The sequence below is a fragment of the Pongo pygmaeus genome, chromosome 1, assembly GCF_028885625.2.
Source record: "Pongo pygmaeus isolate AG05252 chromosome 1, NHGRI_mPonPyg2-v2.0_pri, whole genome shotgun sequence".
NCBI lineage: Eukaryota > Metazoa > Chordata > Mammalia > Primates > Hominidae > Pongo > Pongo pygmaeus.
Window position 1 is genome coordinate 205405715 of NC_072373.2, and position 17355 is coordinate 205423069.

General features: G+C 39.4%; 1 protein-coding gene across 1 annotated transcript in view; it reads right to left on the reverse strand.

The window, feature by feature from the left end:
* The window catches only part of MACO1 (macoilin 1), a 70226-nt gene that overhangs the window by 47602 nt on the left and 5269 nt on the right, over nucleotides 1–17355 (reverse strand). Inside the window, exons 2-3 of the mRNA XM_054499841.2 lie at nucleotides 6287–6428; nucleotides 4260–4386 (exon numbers count right to left, since the gene is read on the reverse strand). Of these exons, the coding sequence (XP_054355816.1) occupies nucleotides 4260–4386; nucleotides 6287–6428 (269 nt within the window). The remainder of the gene's footprint in view (nucleotides 1–4259; nucleotides 4387–6286; nucleotides 6429–17355) is intronic.

The window sequence follows — 17355 nt, forward strand, 5'->3', positions numbered from 1 at the left end:
TGGCCAACATGGCAAAACCCTGTTTCTACTAATAATACAAATATTAGCCCGGCGTGGTGGCAGGCGCCTGTAATCCCAGCTACTTGGGAGGCTAAGGCAGGAGAATCGCTTGAACTCGGGAGGCAGAGGTTGCGGTGAGCTGAGATCGCACCATTGCACTCCAGCCTGGGCAACAAGAGCAAAACTCCATCTCAAAAAAAAAAAAAAAAAATTCACTGTGGGGCCAGGCGTGGTGGCTCATGCTTGTAATCCCAGCACGTTGGGAGGCCGAGGGGGGTGGATCACGAGGTCAGGAGTTCAAGACCAGCCTGACTAACGTGGTGAAACCGCATCTCTACTAAAAATACAAAAATTAGCTGGGCATGGTGGCGCACACCTGTAATTCCAGTTACTCGGGAGGCTGAGGCAGTGTAATTGCTTGAATCCAGGAGGCAGAGGTTGCAGTGAGCCGAGATTGTGCCACTGCACTCCAGCCTGGGCAACAGAGCGAGACTCCGCCTCAAAAAAAAAAACAAAAACAATTTACCGTAATATTATTTGCAATAGCAAAAATTTAGAATTTAAATGTTCATCAACAGGAAACTGTTTATGATAAATCTATATAATCAAATAGTTGAAGGTTTCCTAAAGAATGAGGAAGATCTGCATTGTCATGGAATGACATAAAAAAATAATCCTTAAGTAAGAACAAGTTGTAGGACAAAGAAATGTTTCTGACACTTAAGTACTGTTCAAAAATTTTTTTTCTGAAGCACAAACTCATATTCCCTTTGTAATTAAAAATAAATTTCAAGGGAGGAAAAAGCAACCTGCAACAAAATAAGATGCAAATAAAGGCAAATGTCCATTGGCTTTTAGAATCAAAATCTGCAGGCTAGGTCCATCTATATCAGGACATGACTAATAACGGGATATTTATGAATGTGGACTACATGGGCACGAGGGGGAAAAAATCAGTGACCTGAAAACTTTTTGCTAAGGATCTTTGGGATGAAACTAAAGAAAAATCATAGTATCTTGAAACTAGGAAGATCATTTTGTCTAACTTCCTCATTTTGTTGAAGAGTAAACCCCAGAGTTTAAACAAACTGGGCCCAAGTTCACGGAGACAGTACTAAATCTGCTTCTAAGGAGAACCTCCCTTAGTCCTAGTACCTGAGTGAAGTTGTCACTGGATGCTCTGTGAAGCCAGCTAATGGTCTCAACCATTCTTATGAACTTAACATACCAAAAATAGGTACTTTTTTTCCTTTTCTTTGAGACAGAGTCTCGCTCTGTCGCCCAGGCTGGAGTGCAGTGGAGTGCTGGAGTGCAGTGAAGTACAGGTGCGATCTCAGCTCACTGCAACCTCTGCCTCCTGGGTTCAAGCGATTTTCCTGCCTCAGCCTCCTGAGCAGCTGGGATTACAGGCACACGCCACCATGCCTGGCTAATTTTTGTATTTTTAGTAGAGACGAGTTTCGCCATTTTGGCCAAGTTGGTTTTGAACTCCTGAACTCAAATGATCCACCCGCCTTGGCCTTCCAAAGTGCTGGGATTGCAGGTGTGAGCCACCGTGCCCAGCCCAAAAATAGGTATTTTCACAATGTAGGAGGAAGAACAGCAACCAACAGAACAATGCATTTTCAAAATCATTTCAAAATGCATTTTCAAATATTTATCTGCCCTATTCTCTATATTAATTTATAAGGTTATTATAAACATAATAAGCACATTACAGAAAAAAACAGAAAAATTAGACAAAATACCTGTATTCCACATCTATGAAATAAACAAAATCACATTGAAAGCATTTTTGAGCAAGTATAATAATCATATTGTACATACAGTTTTATATTCTTTTTTTTCCCCCTCTTAACCACCAGGAAAAAAGCTTATGCTACAATATTATTCTTTGTAATCATATGTAATTTCATCAACCATTCCTAATATTGTCAGGAAATAATTTTAAATTTTAACAACTACCCCAAGTTATAGAAATTGCACTCATATTTTTCAGCCCAATAAGAGCAGTTTTTTGTTTCGTTTGTTTAAGCACTAGTCATCCCAAATTAAAACATATTTCATAACTTAGCTATTCCAATATGCATTTCTGAGCCTAGGGCTAAAGATGGGCCAGTAGCATTTTATGACATTAGCTACACTGCTGCCCTGTGGGTCACCCACTGAACTAGTTTCCAATAGCTTCTATTAATAGTTATATGGTTAGTTTCTTCTCCACTACTAAGATATTACTAAAGAAATTTAAGAAATCGCCACAGTTCATCAGAGTCACAGAATATTTGAGGTGGAAGGTTCTTTAGCCATTATTTAGATTACTCCACCTTTATATAACAGAGAAGCTGAGACCTAGGGAGAGTGACGAGTGTAAAAGGCAGCTCACTAGAAACTGAGGCCCAGGATAAGAAAATAAAAATTAAAAACTGGTAAGAAGAAAAATCACTTTAATTAGAGGAAAGCAGACTAAAGAACCTTCATAATAGCTTATAAATCAGGTCAGATATGAAAGAGTGTGAAACATGGAGAAAATCATGCTCATAGCAGATACTTTAAAAAACACAGCTCAACTGTGTCTTCTACATGGGCCAACATCATCATCTTAGCAGTTCTGAGAAGAGGATGAATACTGGTCCAGACAGCTTTTATTATTATTTGGTGTTCCCTTTCTGGTCAAAATCCTACAGGTTGTAGCTAGGCCCAAGAATCAAGTTTCACGTAGCTTTGCAGACAAATTTGACTCTGACAGCCAATCCTCAAATCCTGGTGCATACCAAGCTCTGGCTTTCACAGTGGGCTGAGGCTGTCAAAATATCTCATCTGAACTTAGTTTGAAGTGACAGAAGTATAGCTCTAAGAAGTAGGGAGCTCTACTCTAGTCAGAACACACCTGCAACAGTGTAGAGAACCACTGAGGTAGGCAGACTAGGAGGGTGAAAGTGCTTAAAATATATAAGGAAAAGATGATGAAACCAGAGGTGTTCTTGCCTACAGAAAAGACTTAAGAGGTTATGACAGTGTCTTTAAATCTCTAAAGAAATGTTAACCTGGAAGGGAGATTACATTCATTCAGTGTGGCTCTAATGCAGAGGTTCAATGTTTGGGATTGAGGGGATGGTCTGGTAGGTCCCTTAATATTTTTTTATTTTGTTTTGTTTTTTTGTGTGTTTTTTGAGATGGAGTCTCGCTCTGTCACCCAGGCTGGAGTGCAGTGGCACAGTCTCGGCTCACTACCACCTCTGTCTCCCAGGTTCAAGTGATTCTCTTGCCTTGGCCACCCGAGTAGCTGGGATTACAGGCATGTGCCACCACACCCAGATAATTTTTGTATTTTTAGTAGAGGTGGGGTTTCACCATGTTGGCCAGGTTGGTCTCAAACTCCTGACCTCAGGTGATCTGCCTGCCTCACCCTCCCAAAGTGCTGGGATTACAGGCATGAGCCACTGCACCTGGCCCCCCTGACATTTTAAGGAAAAGTTTTATACATTCCCTTATATTTTTCTGGGAAAGCCTCTTTAGATCCTCTAAGAAATCAGCAAGCTGTGGCTTAGTCCGGATACTTAGGAGGCTGAGGTGGGAGGATCATTTGAGCCCAGGAGTTCAAGTCCAGCCTGGGCAACATAGTGAGACCCCATCTTAAAAAAAAAAAAATAGAAATTTTTAAAAAAGAAATCAACGAGCCCAAAAACAGTGAAGACATACTGGGTCAAAATGTAAGGAAGAAAATTCTGGCTTAATATGAGGAAGAACTTTATTTTATAGCTGCCCAAAAAAAAGAGTAGGGTACCAGGAACGGTAGGTAAGTTCCTTGTCACTGTAGGTTTTCCATCAGAGGTAAAACCACCACGTGCCAGGGATGCTGTGAGGATTCTTGTGCCAAATTAAGGGCTCATCTAAATGACATTCCTTTCAATGATGAAATTCCATGAACATTTTTTTTCTTTTTTGGCACATGGCTGTCTTCAAGTATACCTAAATAGAAATCAGTCCAACTATTTTTTTTTTTTTAAAGATATATTCGGAGTGAGAGGTGGTACCTGCAATGCCTGTAATTGAAATATCAAACCATAACAGCTTAAAGTTTTTATTCAAATAATGAAAAAAGACATATATTTTTGAAGGTATATTATAATCTATTAAGAAAAGAAAACTTTAAAATGTCCACATTAAACTCAACTCTAAATAATGTATTCAAAGAAATAACCACATTTAAAAATTTGAATCTAAGAGTTCTATCCATCTAAGAAATCATTAAGACTTACCTGTGTGCCATACGTACTGAACCCATACATATGTGCTAGCAGCAAAAAAAAGCCACTGTATGGGGATGAACAGCAGGCATATTATATTTGATGTGAATGCTACACAAACAAAAAATACTGAGAAGGCCTAAAGGGAAAAATAAAACAAAATAAAAGACACATCTTAGAACCTGTTATTTTCAACCACACATTGTTAAACACATGTTGGACAAAATTACTGAAACTCCTAAGAGATAGCTTGGTAACTATAGAGCAAATTCACAAAAGGAAATTTTAAACATTTAAAATCAACCATATAAAAAGTAACGGTTACTTTAACATTAAAGAATACTACTACTTTATGGTCCTCAAATCATGAAAAAGAACTGGATCAGAATGAACTGAGGTGGGACCACAGTGAATTCGTTTGGATTCCAAATAAATGTGGGTTATCTGAAAGAACTAGAATTTTTTTTTCTTTTTTCTTTTTTGAGATGGAGTCTCGCTCTGTCACCCAAGCTGGAGTGCAGTGGTGCGATCTTGGCTCACTGCAACCTCCACCTCCTGGGTTCAAGCGATTCTCCTGCCTCAGCTTCCTGAGTAGCTGCGACTATAGGCACTTGCCACCACACCCAACTAATTTTTTGTAATTTTAGTAGAGACACGGTTTCACCATGTTAGCTAGGATGGTCTCAATCTCCTGACCTTGTGATCCGCCCGCCTTGGCCTCCCAAAGTGCTGGGATTACAGGCATGAACCACCACGTCTGGCCCTGAAAAAACTAGAATTTTAACACAGAAAAGTCTTCTCTCTCCTCACAAACCATTCCTAAAGAGCTTCATTCTTAAAAGACAGGCTGTTTGGAGAACAGATGAACCATAATATTAGTAAGAAATATACTGATGCTATTAGGTTGGTGCAAAAGTAATTGCACCAAACTAATAATAATTTTAATAATGCAGCTTTCCTCTGGACACCACTACCGCCAATAGAACATGAGCCGAAACCATCTTTTTAAAGCATGGATTTGCTCTGACCAAAGCACCAGGCCTGGGTGGGAGAGTTATAGTTTTAAGATGTAGCTGTATAACACAACAGAATTAACACATTAATCAAGGGAACAAGCCCAGGCCTATGCTTGCTCCAATCCAGCAGCTGTCTAAATGTGGTTTGGGGATTTCTGGGGTGTCTTTGAGATCCCTCCAAGGGCTCTTTGAGGTTAAAACTATTTTCATAACAATACTAAGATGTTATCTGCCTTTTTTACACTCACTCATGCATATGGTGGAATTTTCTGTAAGTTACATGACATGTGATACAGTAACAGACTGACTTCAGAAGCAGATATGAGAATGTAGGTGTCTTCCATTAAGCCAATATTAAAGAGATTTATAAAAATGGAGCCACTCTTCTATATTCTGTTTTTTTTAGAAAATATAGCTATTTTTCACTTAAAAATGTAATTTCTATTAACGTGTAATGGGCAATTATGTTTAAGTGCATTAATAAGTGTGTATTTTAAATTTTTCTCAGTTTTAATTTCTAATACAGTAAATCTGGACAGATATAAGCCACATTAACAAAGGCTCTCTGGAGTCCTCAATAGTTTTTACGAGTGAAAAGGGGCCCTGAGACCAAAACGTTTGAAACACTACTCTAACTCGAATCCAATCACTAACCTAGCAACAGGGAACCCAGAAACACTTCAAAGCAGCACTGAGCAATTTTTTTTTTAAGGTAGGAACGGCCTTTATGGTTGCAATGGGAAATGGAAGAGGAGGGAATATGCCATCCCCAGACTAGGTTGCCGCCCTCCAAAAGCCTGAGTAATTATTGCTTCCTCCACTGTTCTGTTTCACTGGAATGGAAGAGGAGGAGAAAATGTAACTATTTGATCAATGGGTTTAGACAAAATAGTTTAGAGGTCAATTTCGGTTAACAGACCCTATTAGCTAATCCTAAGATAGTTACCTGAGTATTGCTAATAACATCTACTCTAAAGAGCTGAATGGTCCCCACACATGGAAAACATGTATTAGTAGACATACCAGTCCCTGGTATCTGAAGGAATCATAGACGCTTCTGATGAAAAGCCAGAATGGCCACAGGTATTCAAATCTGAACTCCAGGACAAAATCTGCTAGGAGGACAAGTGCCCACACCACCAGGAATTTCAGGTACAAAAATGTACTGCAAAATATAAAAATAAAGAATTAATTTAAGGTCATTTGTGAATAACTAGAAATAGAAAATTCACTGTTTCTGTTTAAAATGACAAAAAAAACCTCCATATATCATGAAAACAATGGAGATAAAGCACAAAAAAGAGATGCTGCCGTCGCCCATCTGCATTTTAAATGCTCTGGTGTTCATTCTCAGACCCAAAACTATCAAGATAAGATGATAACCAAAAATGCTTAATTCCACTTAAGATGGAAAAAACCATTTAAATCCCACCACTATTTTAAAAATGTGCTAAGTGTCTGACTTCAAAATACTGCAACACTCTCAAAATTACAGCTTTCAAGCTGTTCTTCATTAGAAGAAAATGTCACAGTTGAAAGGCTTCAAATTTGCTGTTTCCCCACCCCTATACATCTGTTTGAAGAGTCTTTGAAATTCTTGATGCACATTCTTACATGCTTAAAGAATTCTGTCTTTTTTTTCCCTTTTTTCCTCTTGCCTCTGTATATAGTATTCATCTGCATTAACCAAACAAAAACCAAATGACTTCCCCAAATAGACAGAAACAAACTTAGGGAACAGATGCTAATCACTACCAAGGGCTGTGAAAGCATAAAAATGTACACTAAAGAAAAAAATCCTTAAACATCTAAGCCATGCTCCAGCTGAGATATAAATGTGTGTTCCCAGTTCCCTCTGGACTTGTGTTAAACAGAAACACTCAGACAAGCCAGTTAGGACACATATGTAACCACTGCAGTAGGTCAAACAAGGACACAGAAAAAAATATTATTTTTCATACACTCTATAGGTCAATTTTCCAGTTCATTAGTTGCATAATGGACAACAGAAGCCTTTAGATTCTACTTGTTAACAAGCCTCTATTTCTGTGCTCCTAATCCTGCCGATTCTGGAGGTCAAATTTAGGTATTAAAAAATATTTTCCACAATATACAAATTGGAAATACCTAAAATTCACTTTCATTTGGGATAAAGCCTTGCACGGTATTTTGTAATACAAATATTCCAATACTGATGTGATCAAATTAGTCATTTAAAAAAACAACAAAATTGAGATTTTAAATAAATAATTTTGAAATATATTCCAATAAGATACAAAAGACTTACATACTTGGAGGAAAAAAACAAAAACAAAAGCAAGAACTTAAAGTAAAATAATAAAAAGAAAAGAGAAAAAAACAAAAAAGAAAAAAAAAGCAGGATCCAGCATTGAGGATTTATTTTGTGCCCTTTGAAGCCATTCAGGCAAGAGATGTCAGGAACAGAAACATTTGACCCTCAATGATACAGTATTCACAGTGATACATAATTTGTCATCTAGGGTCGATTTCTAATATTTATCCTTAGAACTTCTTTAGGTTTGATAATAAGTTTCTACTAAGAGGTTTGCCATAAAGGAATCCGAAGCAAATCACAAAAGAACGCAATCTTTTTTTTTTTTTTTTTTTTTTTTGAGATAGGGTCTTGCACTGTCTCCCAGGATGGAGTGCAGTGGCACGATCATAGCTCACAGCAGCCTCAATCTACTGGGCTCAGGTGATCCTTCTACCTCAGCTTCCCAAGTAGGTGGTAATATAGGCATGCGCCACCACATTTGGCTATCTTTTTTTTTTTTTTTTTTTTTAATAGAGATGGGGGTCTCACCATGTTACCCAGGCTAGTCTCAAACTCCTGGACTCCTCCTGTCCCACCCTCCCAAAGTGTTGAGATTTCAGGTATGTGCCTGGCCAGAACACAGTCTTGAATCCTAAGTCCCACCTTTTAGTTTCATGTCACTAGAGTTCTGCTGGCCACATGAAGATAGAGCCCTCGTAATTCTCACTCATTAAATCCATAACTGACCTAGTGGACAGTGATGAACATTTTGTTACAAAGAACAAATGAGGGCCAGGCACAGTGGCTTATACCTGTAATCCCAACATGTTGGGTGGCCAAGGTGTCCAGGAGTTCGAGACCAGCCTGGGCAACATAGTGAGACCCTAACTGTACAAAAAATTTAAAAATTAGCCAGGTGTGGTGGCGCACACTTGTAGTCCCAGCTACTCAGGAGGCTGAGGTAAAAGAATTGTTTTAACCTGGGAGGTCCAGCTGCAGTGAGCCACGACTGTGCCACTGCACTCCAGCCTGGGTGACAGAGCAAGACCCTGTCTCAAAACAAAAACAAAAACAAACAAAAAAACACAACTGACTCATGCAGGTATTCGGGAGCACAAATCTAGTTTGAAACTAGATTTCCAAGGTGCTTGACTTTAAAACTAACAGTTTTTTTCCTTGTGTCTAGAACCGTTTTTATGTTTTGAAAAAGGAATAACAGCTCTCCACCATGGTTTCAGAGCATTTTTTAAAAAATGGCATAGCTAGAAGCAGTGGCGTGCACCTGTAGTCCCAGCTATTTGGGAGGCTGAGGTAGGAGAATCATTTGAGCCCAGGGGTTCAACTCCAGCCTGGTCAACAAAGTGAGACCCCATCTCTTTATTTATTTATTTATTTATTTAATTTTTTTAAAGACTGAGTTTCACTCTATCGCCCAGGCTGGAGTGTGGTGGCATGATCTCAGCTCACTGCAACCTCCACTTCCCGGGTTCAAGTGATCCTCCTGCCTCGGCCTCCCAAGTAGCTGAGACTACAGGTGCACACCACCATACCACACCCAGCTAATTTTTGTATTTTTTTAGTAGAGACATGTTTTCACCATGCTGGCCAGGCTGGTCTCAAACTCCTGACCTCAAGTGATTTGCCCGCCTTGGCCTCCCAAAGTGCTGGGATTACAGGCATGAGCCACTGTGTCTGGCCAAGACCCCATCTCTTTAAAAAAAAAAAAAAAAAAAAAAAAAAAAGGAAGGAATGGAAATATATTCTTTTTCCTGATTAATCCTTTTCCCCATGGAGCTATCTCTGGAATGTAGCTGAATGAGACATGAAGGGTACCCCATCTAGTCCTTACCATTCCCAAAGTGGAGAAGAAAGAGTACCACCAATTGCTTTCTGCCCAAAATGCCCCCAAGGCATGGCAGGATCCCAGTCAGACCCCAGTCAGATCCTGCCATGGCAACACTCCGCTTCACTATTTAGATAGCATTATCCAAAGAATGGCAGCCTGTTGAATACGTACTTTTTAATAATTCAATCATTTAAAACTAAGGCAGTTCAAAAATTACCATCTTTGTTAGTGACTATTCTTTTTCAATTGCATAACTTTAAGGCGGGGTTCCTTTTGATATATTTCTTTTCAAACAACTGCTTTCATACCTTTGATGTCCCTTGACACCCAGTTCTTACTGAGTCACAGTTTAGAAGTACAGGTATCTAAGAAAACTTGATCTTTTACAAACGTATGCCATACCCTCAACTTTCCTCTGGCTCTCCTTTCAGGCAGGCCTGCCTCTAAAATCAAGAGACAACCTAATTAACAAAGCTAACTTTCTCTAAGACTAATCTTGAATTCTATTGAGTCATTTTAGTCTTAGAGGTTTTAGAAGTTTAAGACAGCTGCCTGATTCAGTATTCACTTAGCCCTCTCCATCAGTAAATCATGCCTCTTATCCTTCTGTAGGTACATGTACAGAAGTTAAAAGACAAGTAATCTAAAATGACTGCTCATCAAAGTAAAAGCCCTAATTCCTCTCCTTTCACATTCTAAAGGTCATAAGATTTTTGCCAAATCTAAAGAGATGACATTCCAAAGGATAAGAAAATTAGACAGGGATTTAAGCCATCATGGCATTCTAAAATATTTCTTTTAAACCATCAAGAAAATATGATTAAATATAAAATACTTTTATACACAGTTCATTATATGACTCATGGCTAATTTGATGTTACCTTGATTCTCTGATCCAAATAAATTTGCTAATAACTATACTGTATCTTAAACAAAATTTTAAAGCATAACTGCAACAAAAAGATATTTTCCAAAATAATATATTGAAACAAGGGCAAATGAATAACATCTTCTGATGGTCTTGTAAGCTTCTATTCTGAGTGCCAATGAAATTAAGCAGTCTTATGCAATTGTTAGGCTTAATGGTGGTGACTCTATCAAAGTGAATATTAACTATAAGATTTTCCCCCCATTCTATTCCTACCTTTGCCATTTACAACCATTTTTTACCTCAATCCATTTAGCAGTACTCTCCATCCATAGATTAATCATCTATGATTAATGAGAAGCAGTATTCAACATTCTTCTTATTCCAAGTAAAGTGCACCTTTTCTCCAGTATCTGTAGCTGCTTATCATCTAGATCATTTTCTGGAGCCCACACAATTACCACGAGCTGGCCATCAATCCTTAGTACCTGACCTTTTCCCTAGGCAGACTAATGGCCATTTAGTTCACTTGGTCCTCACTACAGAAATGAGTCTGTGGAATATTTCACTGGCTCTGCTAGTAGCCATCCATCTCAATCCCAGCTTTCCTGTCCTCTCGGTAATGGCAACTGTGAGTCACCTTTTGCATTCAGTATCTGCCATGATACTTCCTAGACCAAACTGCTTTATCTTTTCTGTTATCCAATACCTCTCCCTACCGGACATCACCTCTAGAACATTCGTTCAGCCCCTTATCTGGCTTCTACTCTACCTGAAGTCTCACACTGGCCATTTATGAATTACAGCCTTGCTAATCAAAGTACTGGTCTCTGGACTAGCAGAATCACCGTCACATATGACCTTTTTAGAAAAGCAGAGTTTCAGGACCTATTTAATCTAAGCCTGCATTTTAACCAGATCCCTAGGCTACTTGTGCATACAATCAAATTTTAGAAGCACTGGTATACAATATAAATTTCTCATTGTCATGGAATTTCCACTCAATTACAGGATGTCTCAGAAAAAAGACAATGCCCTAATCAGATAATCAGTACTTATCACCAAATGGTTGACTGTCCTCCTTATAACTGGGAACATTCAAACTGTTCAGGGTTAGTTCTTCCATTTTTCTACATTTCTTTCTCAGTCAAAGCCAAGATCCCTACCTAAGTACAATTAAAACTAAACGAAGCACTTCCATTGCTACCCATCCTTCAGCACACAGCACAAATATCACTTCCTCACAATAAGCCGCCCTAACCCCAAAGTAAAAACTAGGACCCCATTACATACTCACATAGCATCCTGTACTATAAGAACACTGAATCACAATGATAATTAAATAATATTTTGTGTAATTAGCTGTTCGGATGTAAAGTCCACAAGAAAAAAGGAGCTGCCCATTTTGTCCCCTGCTTTATCTCCTTAGTGCCCAGCACAGTACTCTGACTACAGGAGCTTAACTATTTTTTTTCTCAAAAAATATTTGTTGAGGCCGGGCGCAGTGGCTCACTCCCATAATCCCAGCACTTTGGGAGGCTGAGGCGGGTGGATGACCTGAAGTAAGGAGTTCGAGACCAGCCTGGCCAACATGGTGAAACCCCATCTCTACTAAAAACACAAAAAAATTAGCCAGGCAGATGCCTGTAATCCCAGCTACTCTCTGGAGGCTGAAGCAGGAGAATCGCTTGAACCCAGGAGGTGGGGGTTACAGTGAGCCGAGATCACATCACTGAGCTCCAGTCTGGGCAACAAGAGCAAAACTCTGTCTCAAAAAAAAAATGTTGAATGAATGATCTGTAATGTAGAAAAGTGTTTAGGACTAACAGTAGGATTTTTACCAAAGCACATACTTACAATGAATATAGAGGGAGAGATGACACACAGGTGACTGACTGGGAGGGTGTCTGGACAAAGCAACAACAACCAAGATAACCAATGCAGCTTCTGCCTGAAGGATTACCATGAACCTGCTCCCATCTGTTCTGAATGTTCTTCACTATGAAGAAACGAATTTAATAAGCCTTGTTCTGGGTGCCAGACTATCACTCCATTTGGCCTACCTGCCACTGGCTCTGACGACAGCAGTGGTTCTCAAAGTATCTTCTAGTAAGCCAGACACTAAAGAGCTATGCAAAAATGTAAAACCACACCAGTCTTCTCATGAATTTATTAATTTATTGCTACTTTTCTTTTTTTTTTTTTTTTTTTTTTTTTTTTGAGATGGAGTCTCACTCTGTCGCCCAGGCTGGAGTGCAATGGCGCGATCTTGGCTCACTGCAACCTCTACCTCCCAGTTCAAGTGATTCTCCCACCTCAGCCTCTCGAGTAGCTGGGATTACAGGTGCCTACCACCATGCCCGGCTAATTTTTGTACTTTTAGTAGAGATGGGGTTTCACCATGTTGACCAGGCTGGTCTTGAACTCCTGACCTCAGGTGATCTGCCCACCTTGGCCTCACAAAGTGCTGGGATTACAGGCATGAGCCACTGTGCTCGGCAATTTATTGTTACTTTTAAGTGAACTAATGTTTTAAATTTTTCTATTTTAACTTTTTTCTTTCTTCTTTTTTTTTTTTTTTTCCAGAACTGGGGTCTTCCTTTGTTGCCCAGGCTGAAGTACAGTGGTACAATCATAGCTCACTGCAGCCTCAACCTCAACCCGGGCTCAAGTGATCCTCCTACCTCAGCCTCCAGAGTAATTAGGACTACGGGCACATACCACCATGCTTGGCTAATTTTTTTTTTTTTTTTTTTTTTGTAGAGATGGGATGTCGCTATGTTGCCCAGGTTGGTCAACATAGCAAGATCCTGGGCTCAAGTGATCCGCCTATCTTGACCTCCCAAAGTGTTGGGACTACAGGCATAAGCCACCACATCCAGCCAGTTTTAATTTCTAATACAGTAAATATTGATAGATATAATCCATATAAACCAAACCTCTGTGATATTCTCAATCTTTTTTTTTTTTTGAGATGGAGTTTCGCTTGTTGCCCAGGCTAGAATGCAATGGCGTGATCTCGGCTCACCGCAATCTCTGCCTCCTGGGTTCAAGTGATTCTCCTGCCTCAGCCTCCCAAGTAGCTGGGATTACAGGCATGCGCCACCATGCCCAGCTAATTTTTCATTTTTAGTAGAGACGGGGTTTCTCCATGTCGGTCAGGCTGGTCTCGAACTCCTGACCTCAGGTGATCCACCCGTCTCAGCCTCCCAAAGTGCTGGGATTACAGGTGTGAGCCACAGTGTCCAGCCACAATCATTTTTAAGAGTGTAAAGAGATCCAGAGACAAAAAAAATCTGACAAAAAAAATATATATATAGAAAGTTGTGTGTGAGCCTTAACATAAAATAAACTGGAACCACTGCTGCATTCTGCAGGCACCTCCTTGTATAAAATCCAAAAAAGGGGAGCAGGCTGAGAAGACCAAGCTGTTCCATATTTCTCTTTTCTATTCTAGGCCTCCTGCATACTGCAAAGGGAACCTTTCTAGTGTCAATTACACACACACACATGCGCGCGTACATGTGCAGCCACTGCAATGACAAATCTAACAGTGTGAAATATGCCCTTTTTTGTTTGTTTATTTTTTTCAGAGACAGAGTCTTACTCTGTCTCCTAGGCTGTAGCGCAGTGGTGCGATCATAACTCACTGCAACCTCCAACTCCTGAGCTCAAGCGATCCTCCCACCTCAGCCTCCCAAGTAGCAAGGGTGACAAGGCAAGAGCCACCACGCCTGGCTATTTTTTTTGTTTAAAAATAAATAAATAAATAAATAAATAAATAAATAGGGTATCTTACGCCTTTCACTAAGGTGTAAGTACTCTGTACTACTTTTGTGACTTTTCTGTTTAATTAAATCTAAAATTATTTCAAAATGAGAAGTTAAAAAGAAGCAACACATACTTGTTATTAAAAAGGTAATATAATGTATAATAATATAAAAGCCCTTAGTAGTCCTGCCCCAAGATGATTGCTGTTATATAATTCATAAATATAGTTTGTTTTTTCTATATAAACAAATGTGTTTCTTTCTTAACAAAAACAGGTTTCTGTTTGACATGTCCACTTCTTTTTTTTAGTTTTTTATTTTATTTTATTTTTCTTGAGACAGTCTCACTCTGTCGCCTAGGCTGGAGTGCAGTGGCACAATCTCGACTCACTGCAACCTCTGCCTCCCGGGTTCGAGCAGTTCTCCTGCCTCAGTCTCCCAAGTAGCTGGGATTACAGGCAGCTAATTTTTATATTTTTAGTAGAGACGGGGTTTTGCCATGTTGGCCAGGCTGGTCTTGAACTCCTGACCTCAGGTGATCCACCCGCCTCGACCTCCCAAAGTGCTAGGATTACAGGCATGAGCCACAGGGCCCAGCCATGTCCACTTCTTTATATAGAATTTCCCTTATCCATTTTAGCAGCAACATAGAGTTCCACATAGAATTTACACTGTTCTCTGAAGTCTCCTAACTTCTCTTTCTGTACTCTTTCAACAGTGCCTTGCAGCTTTTTAGTTCTCTATTCCTCAGGTTTGTTTCCTATAAAATGGCAATAACTAATCTGCCTATTTCACACTTGTGAGGATAAAATGAGATAATATGAAAACATTTGGAAAAGTTATAAGTATGATAGAAATGTAAGGTGTGATTAAGCAGATTATCACTATAAATTATACAAAGCATAATTTTGATTCCCTTATGAAATGAATTTCTAATGTTTATATAATGTTAACAGGTTGTTTTAGAGCCTGTGAGTTGTTTTCTCTCTCCACCTATGCTTCTTCACCCCTCCCCTTCCTCAACCCCATAGACTCCACACTGTTAAAAGTATTCTTGAAACAGAAATTCTAAAACTCACCACCTGCATTAGGTTACAATACCTGTCCTTGATATCTCTGTGGTCTATATAGACCTTTATAAAAATGTTATACTATAAAACTGTGAAAACCTTTTTTAGCGATTTCCATTCTAGATTTTTTTTTTTCCTTTAAATTGGGGGCTGGTTATGGTGGCTCACGCCTGTAATATCAGCACTTTGGGATTATATTAACCACAATGCCCAGCCAATTCTCTTTTTTTGACACAGGTCTTGCTCTATTGCCCAGGCTGGAGTGTAGTGACACGATCATGGCACACTGCAGCCTCAAACTCCTGGGCTCACGTGATCCTCCCACCTCAGCCTCCCAAGTAGCTGGGACTACAGGAATGTGACACCACACCCAGCTAATTTTTTTGAATTTTAGTAGAGATGAGGTCTCGCTATGTTACCTAGGCTAGTCTTGAACTCCTGGACTCAAGCGATCCTCTTGCCTCAGCCTCCCAAAGTGCTGGGGTTACAGCCATCACACCCGGCCAAAAATTCTTATTATATCTGAGCAAGACGACTCAAGCCTCTGACAGTATCTCTTTTTTCTGAGACAGGAATCCTTACTTTGGACATGAACATAGTATTCATTCTCTTTAATGTTCAACCATTCTTGCTACAAGATAGGCAAAGTACTGATTTTAGTACTCAGCCATTTATTTGGTTTTTAAAAGTGTTGGGTGGGTGCGGTGGCTCATGCCTATAATCCCAGCACTTTGAGAGGTCAAGGTGAGTGGCTCACTTGAGCCCAGGAGTTCAAGACCAGCCTATACAACACAGCGAGACTCCATCTTTATGAAAACGCAAAAACGCAAAAAAAAAAAAAAAAAAAAAAAGCCAGGCATGGTAGTATACGCCTTTGGTCCCAGCTACTCGGTCAGCTGAAGTGTGAGGATCTCTTGAACCCAGGAGATGAAGGATACAGTGAGCTGTGATCTCGCTGCTGCACTCGAGCCTGGGCGACAGAATGAGACCCTGTCTCAAAAAAAAAAAAAAAAGTGTTTTGAAGATGAACAATGTAACAATATGATTCAAAAACAGAATGAGATTATTTCTAGCCACTCCTCTGTGCTGGGTGGGAGATCAGTCCTAAACAGCTCAAAGGCATCAGTGATATGAACAGATACATGAAAGTGGAGTAGTCACACCATTTTAATCACTAAATGCAAAAGCTCTGAAAAAGAGAAGGCAACAGAGGAGATGGGGTGAGGGATACATTATTTTTGGTGCCACAATCCCATGACTCCAAGTGGGCATATCATCCTTAAAGGCAGCAGAGAAAAAAATACAAAGCAATCAAGGTCAGTATTATGAATGTCTTCAAAGGCCAGGGAAGACAACTGCCTTGGAAGGCTCATCAGCTGAGATAATTTGATGTCAGTTAAATGTCAAATTAAAGATACAAAGCCTCAATATTCTCTAAAAGTTGATTAAAATTTTCAAGTTTCCATTGCCAGGATGCAAGGTGAGAGGCTTTGAAAAGTCACTATTTAAGCATCTGAAGAAATCCACAGTGGAAAAAGTCTAATGAGGATGTGTGTATCTACTGTTGTATGTACCCTCCTACTTATGCAGCTTGCTGGACAGCCAACTTATTTTTCTTCTGGACTTAGTTCTTGAGAAAGAGCCAAGTAAAATAATTATGCCCAAATCTAGTAAGCCTGGGGATAAAGTAATCAGTATATTTGAAGAGCACACTAAATTTTATGAAGAAAAGTAACCTAATTACAGTATTTCACTTAACTATGTTTGTGAAATTTCTACTTGCCCTCCAAACTCCACGAGATGGTAGCCTAGAAACAGATAAAACAAAGTGCACATTTATATACATAAAACCCCAAAGGGTTAACAATATCAGTGGGGAGATCTGGGAGAAATGGCCAAAGAAAAAGATTCTAGGAACATAAATGCTTACAGAACATAGACTGGGTCCATGAAATATATACAAGCATGTAACTAGTAAGAAAATGAAAATAATTATTTGTTAAACCTACCATTAAGATCAATCTCTAAATCTAGTGAGGTTCAAGAGAGGCCATGAGGAATTGATGTGAAGAAAAAGGAGACTATCAATGATAAAACACGAAGCTTTTAAGTAAATAATGTGAAGTGAATCACATTCTCTCCTGTTCCCCTCCTCAACCCAGCAGCAATTTAAAGGGATTTTCAAAACACCTAATGAAACTAAACTGCCAAGATTGCTCAGACTGGAAGAATCATAATGAAAGTTGGAGGAAAGTGCTTTTTT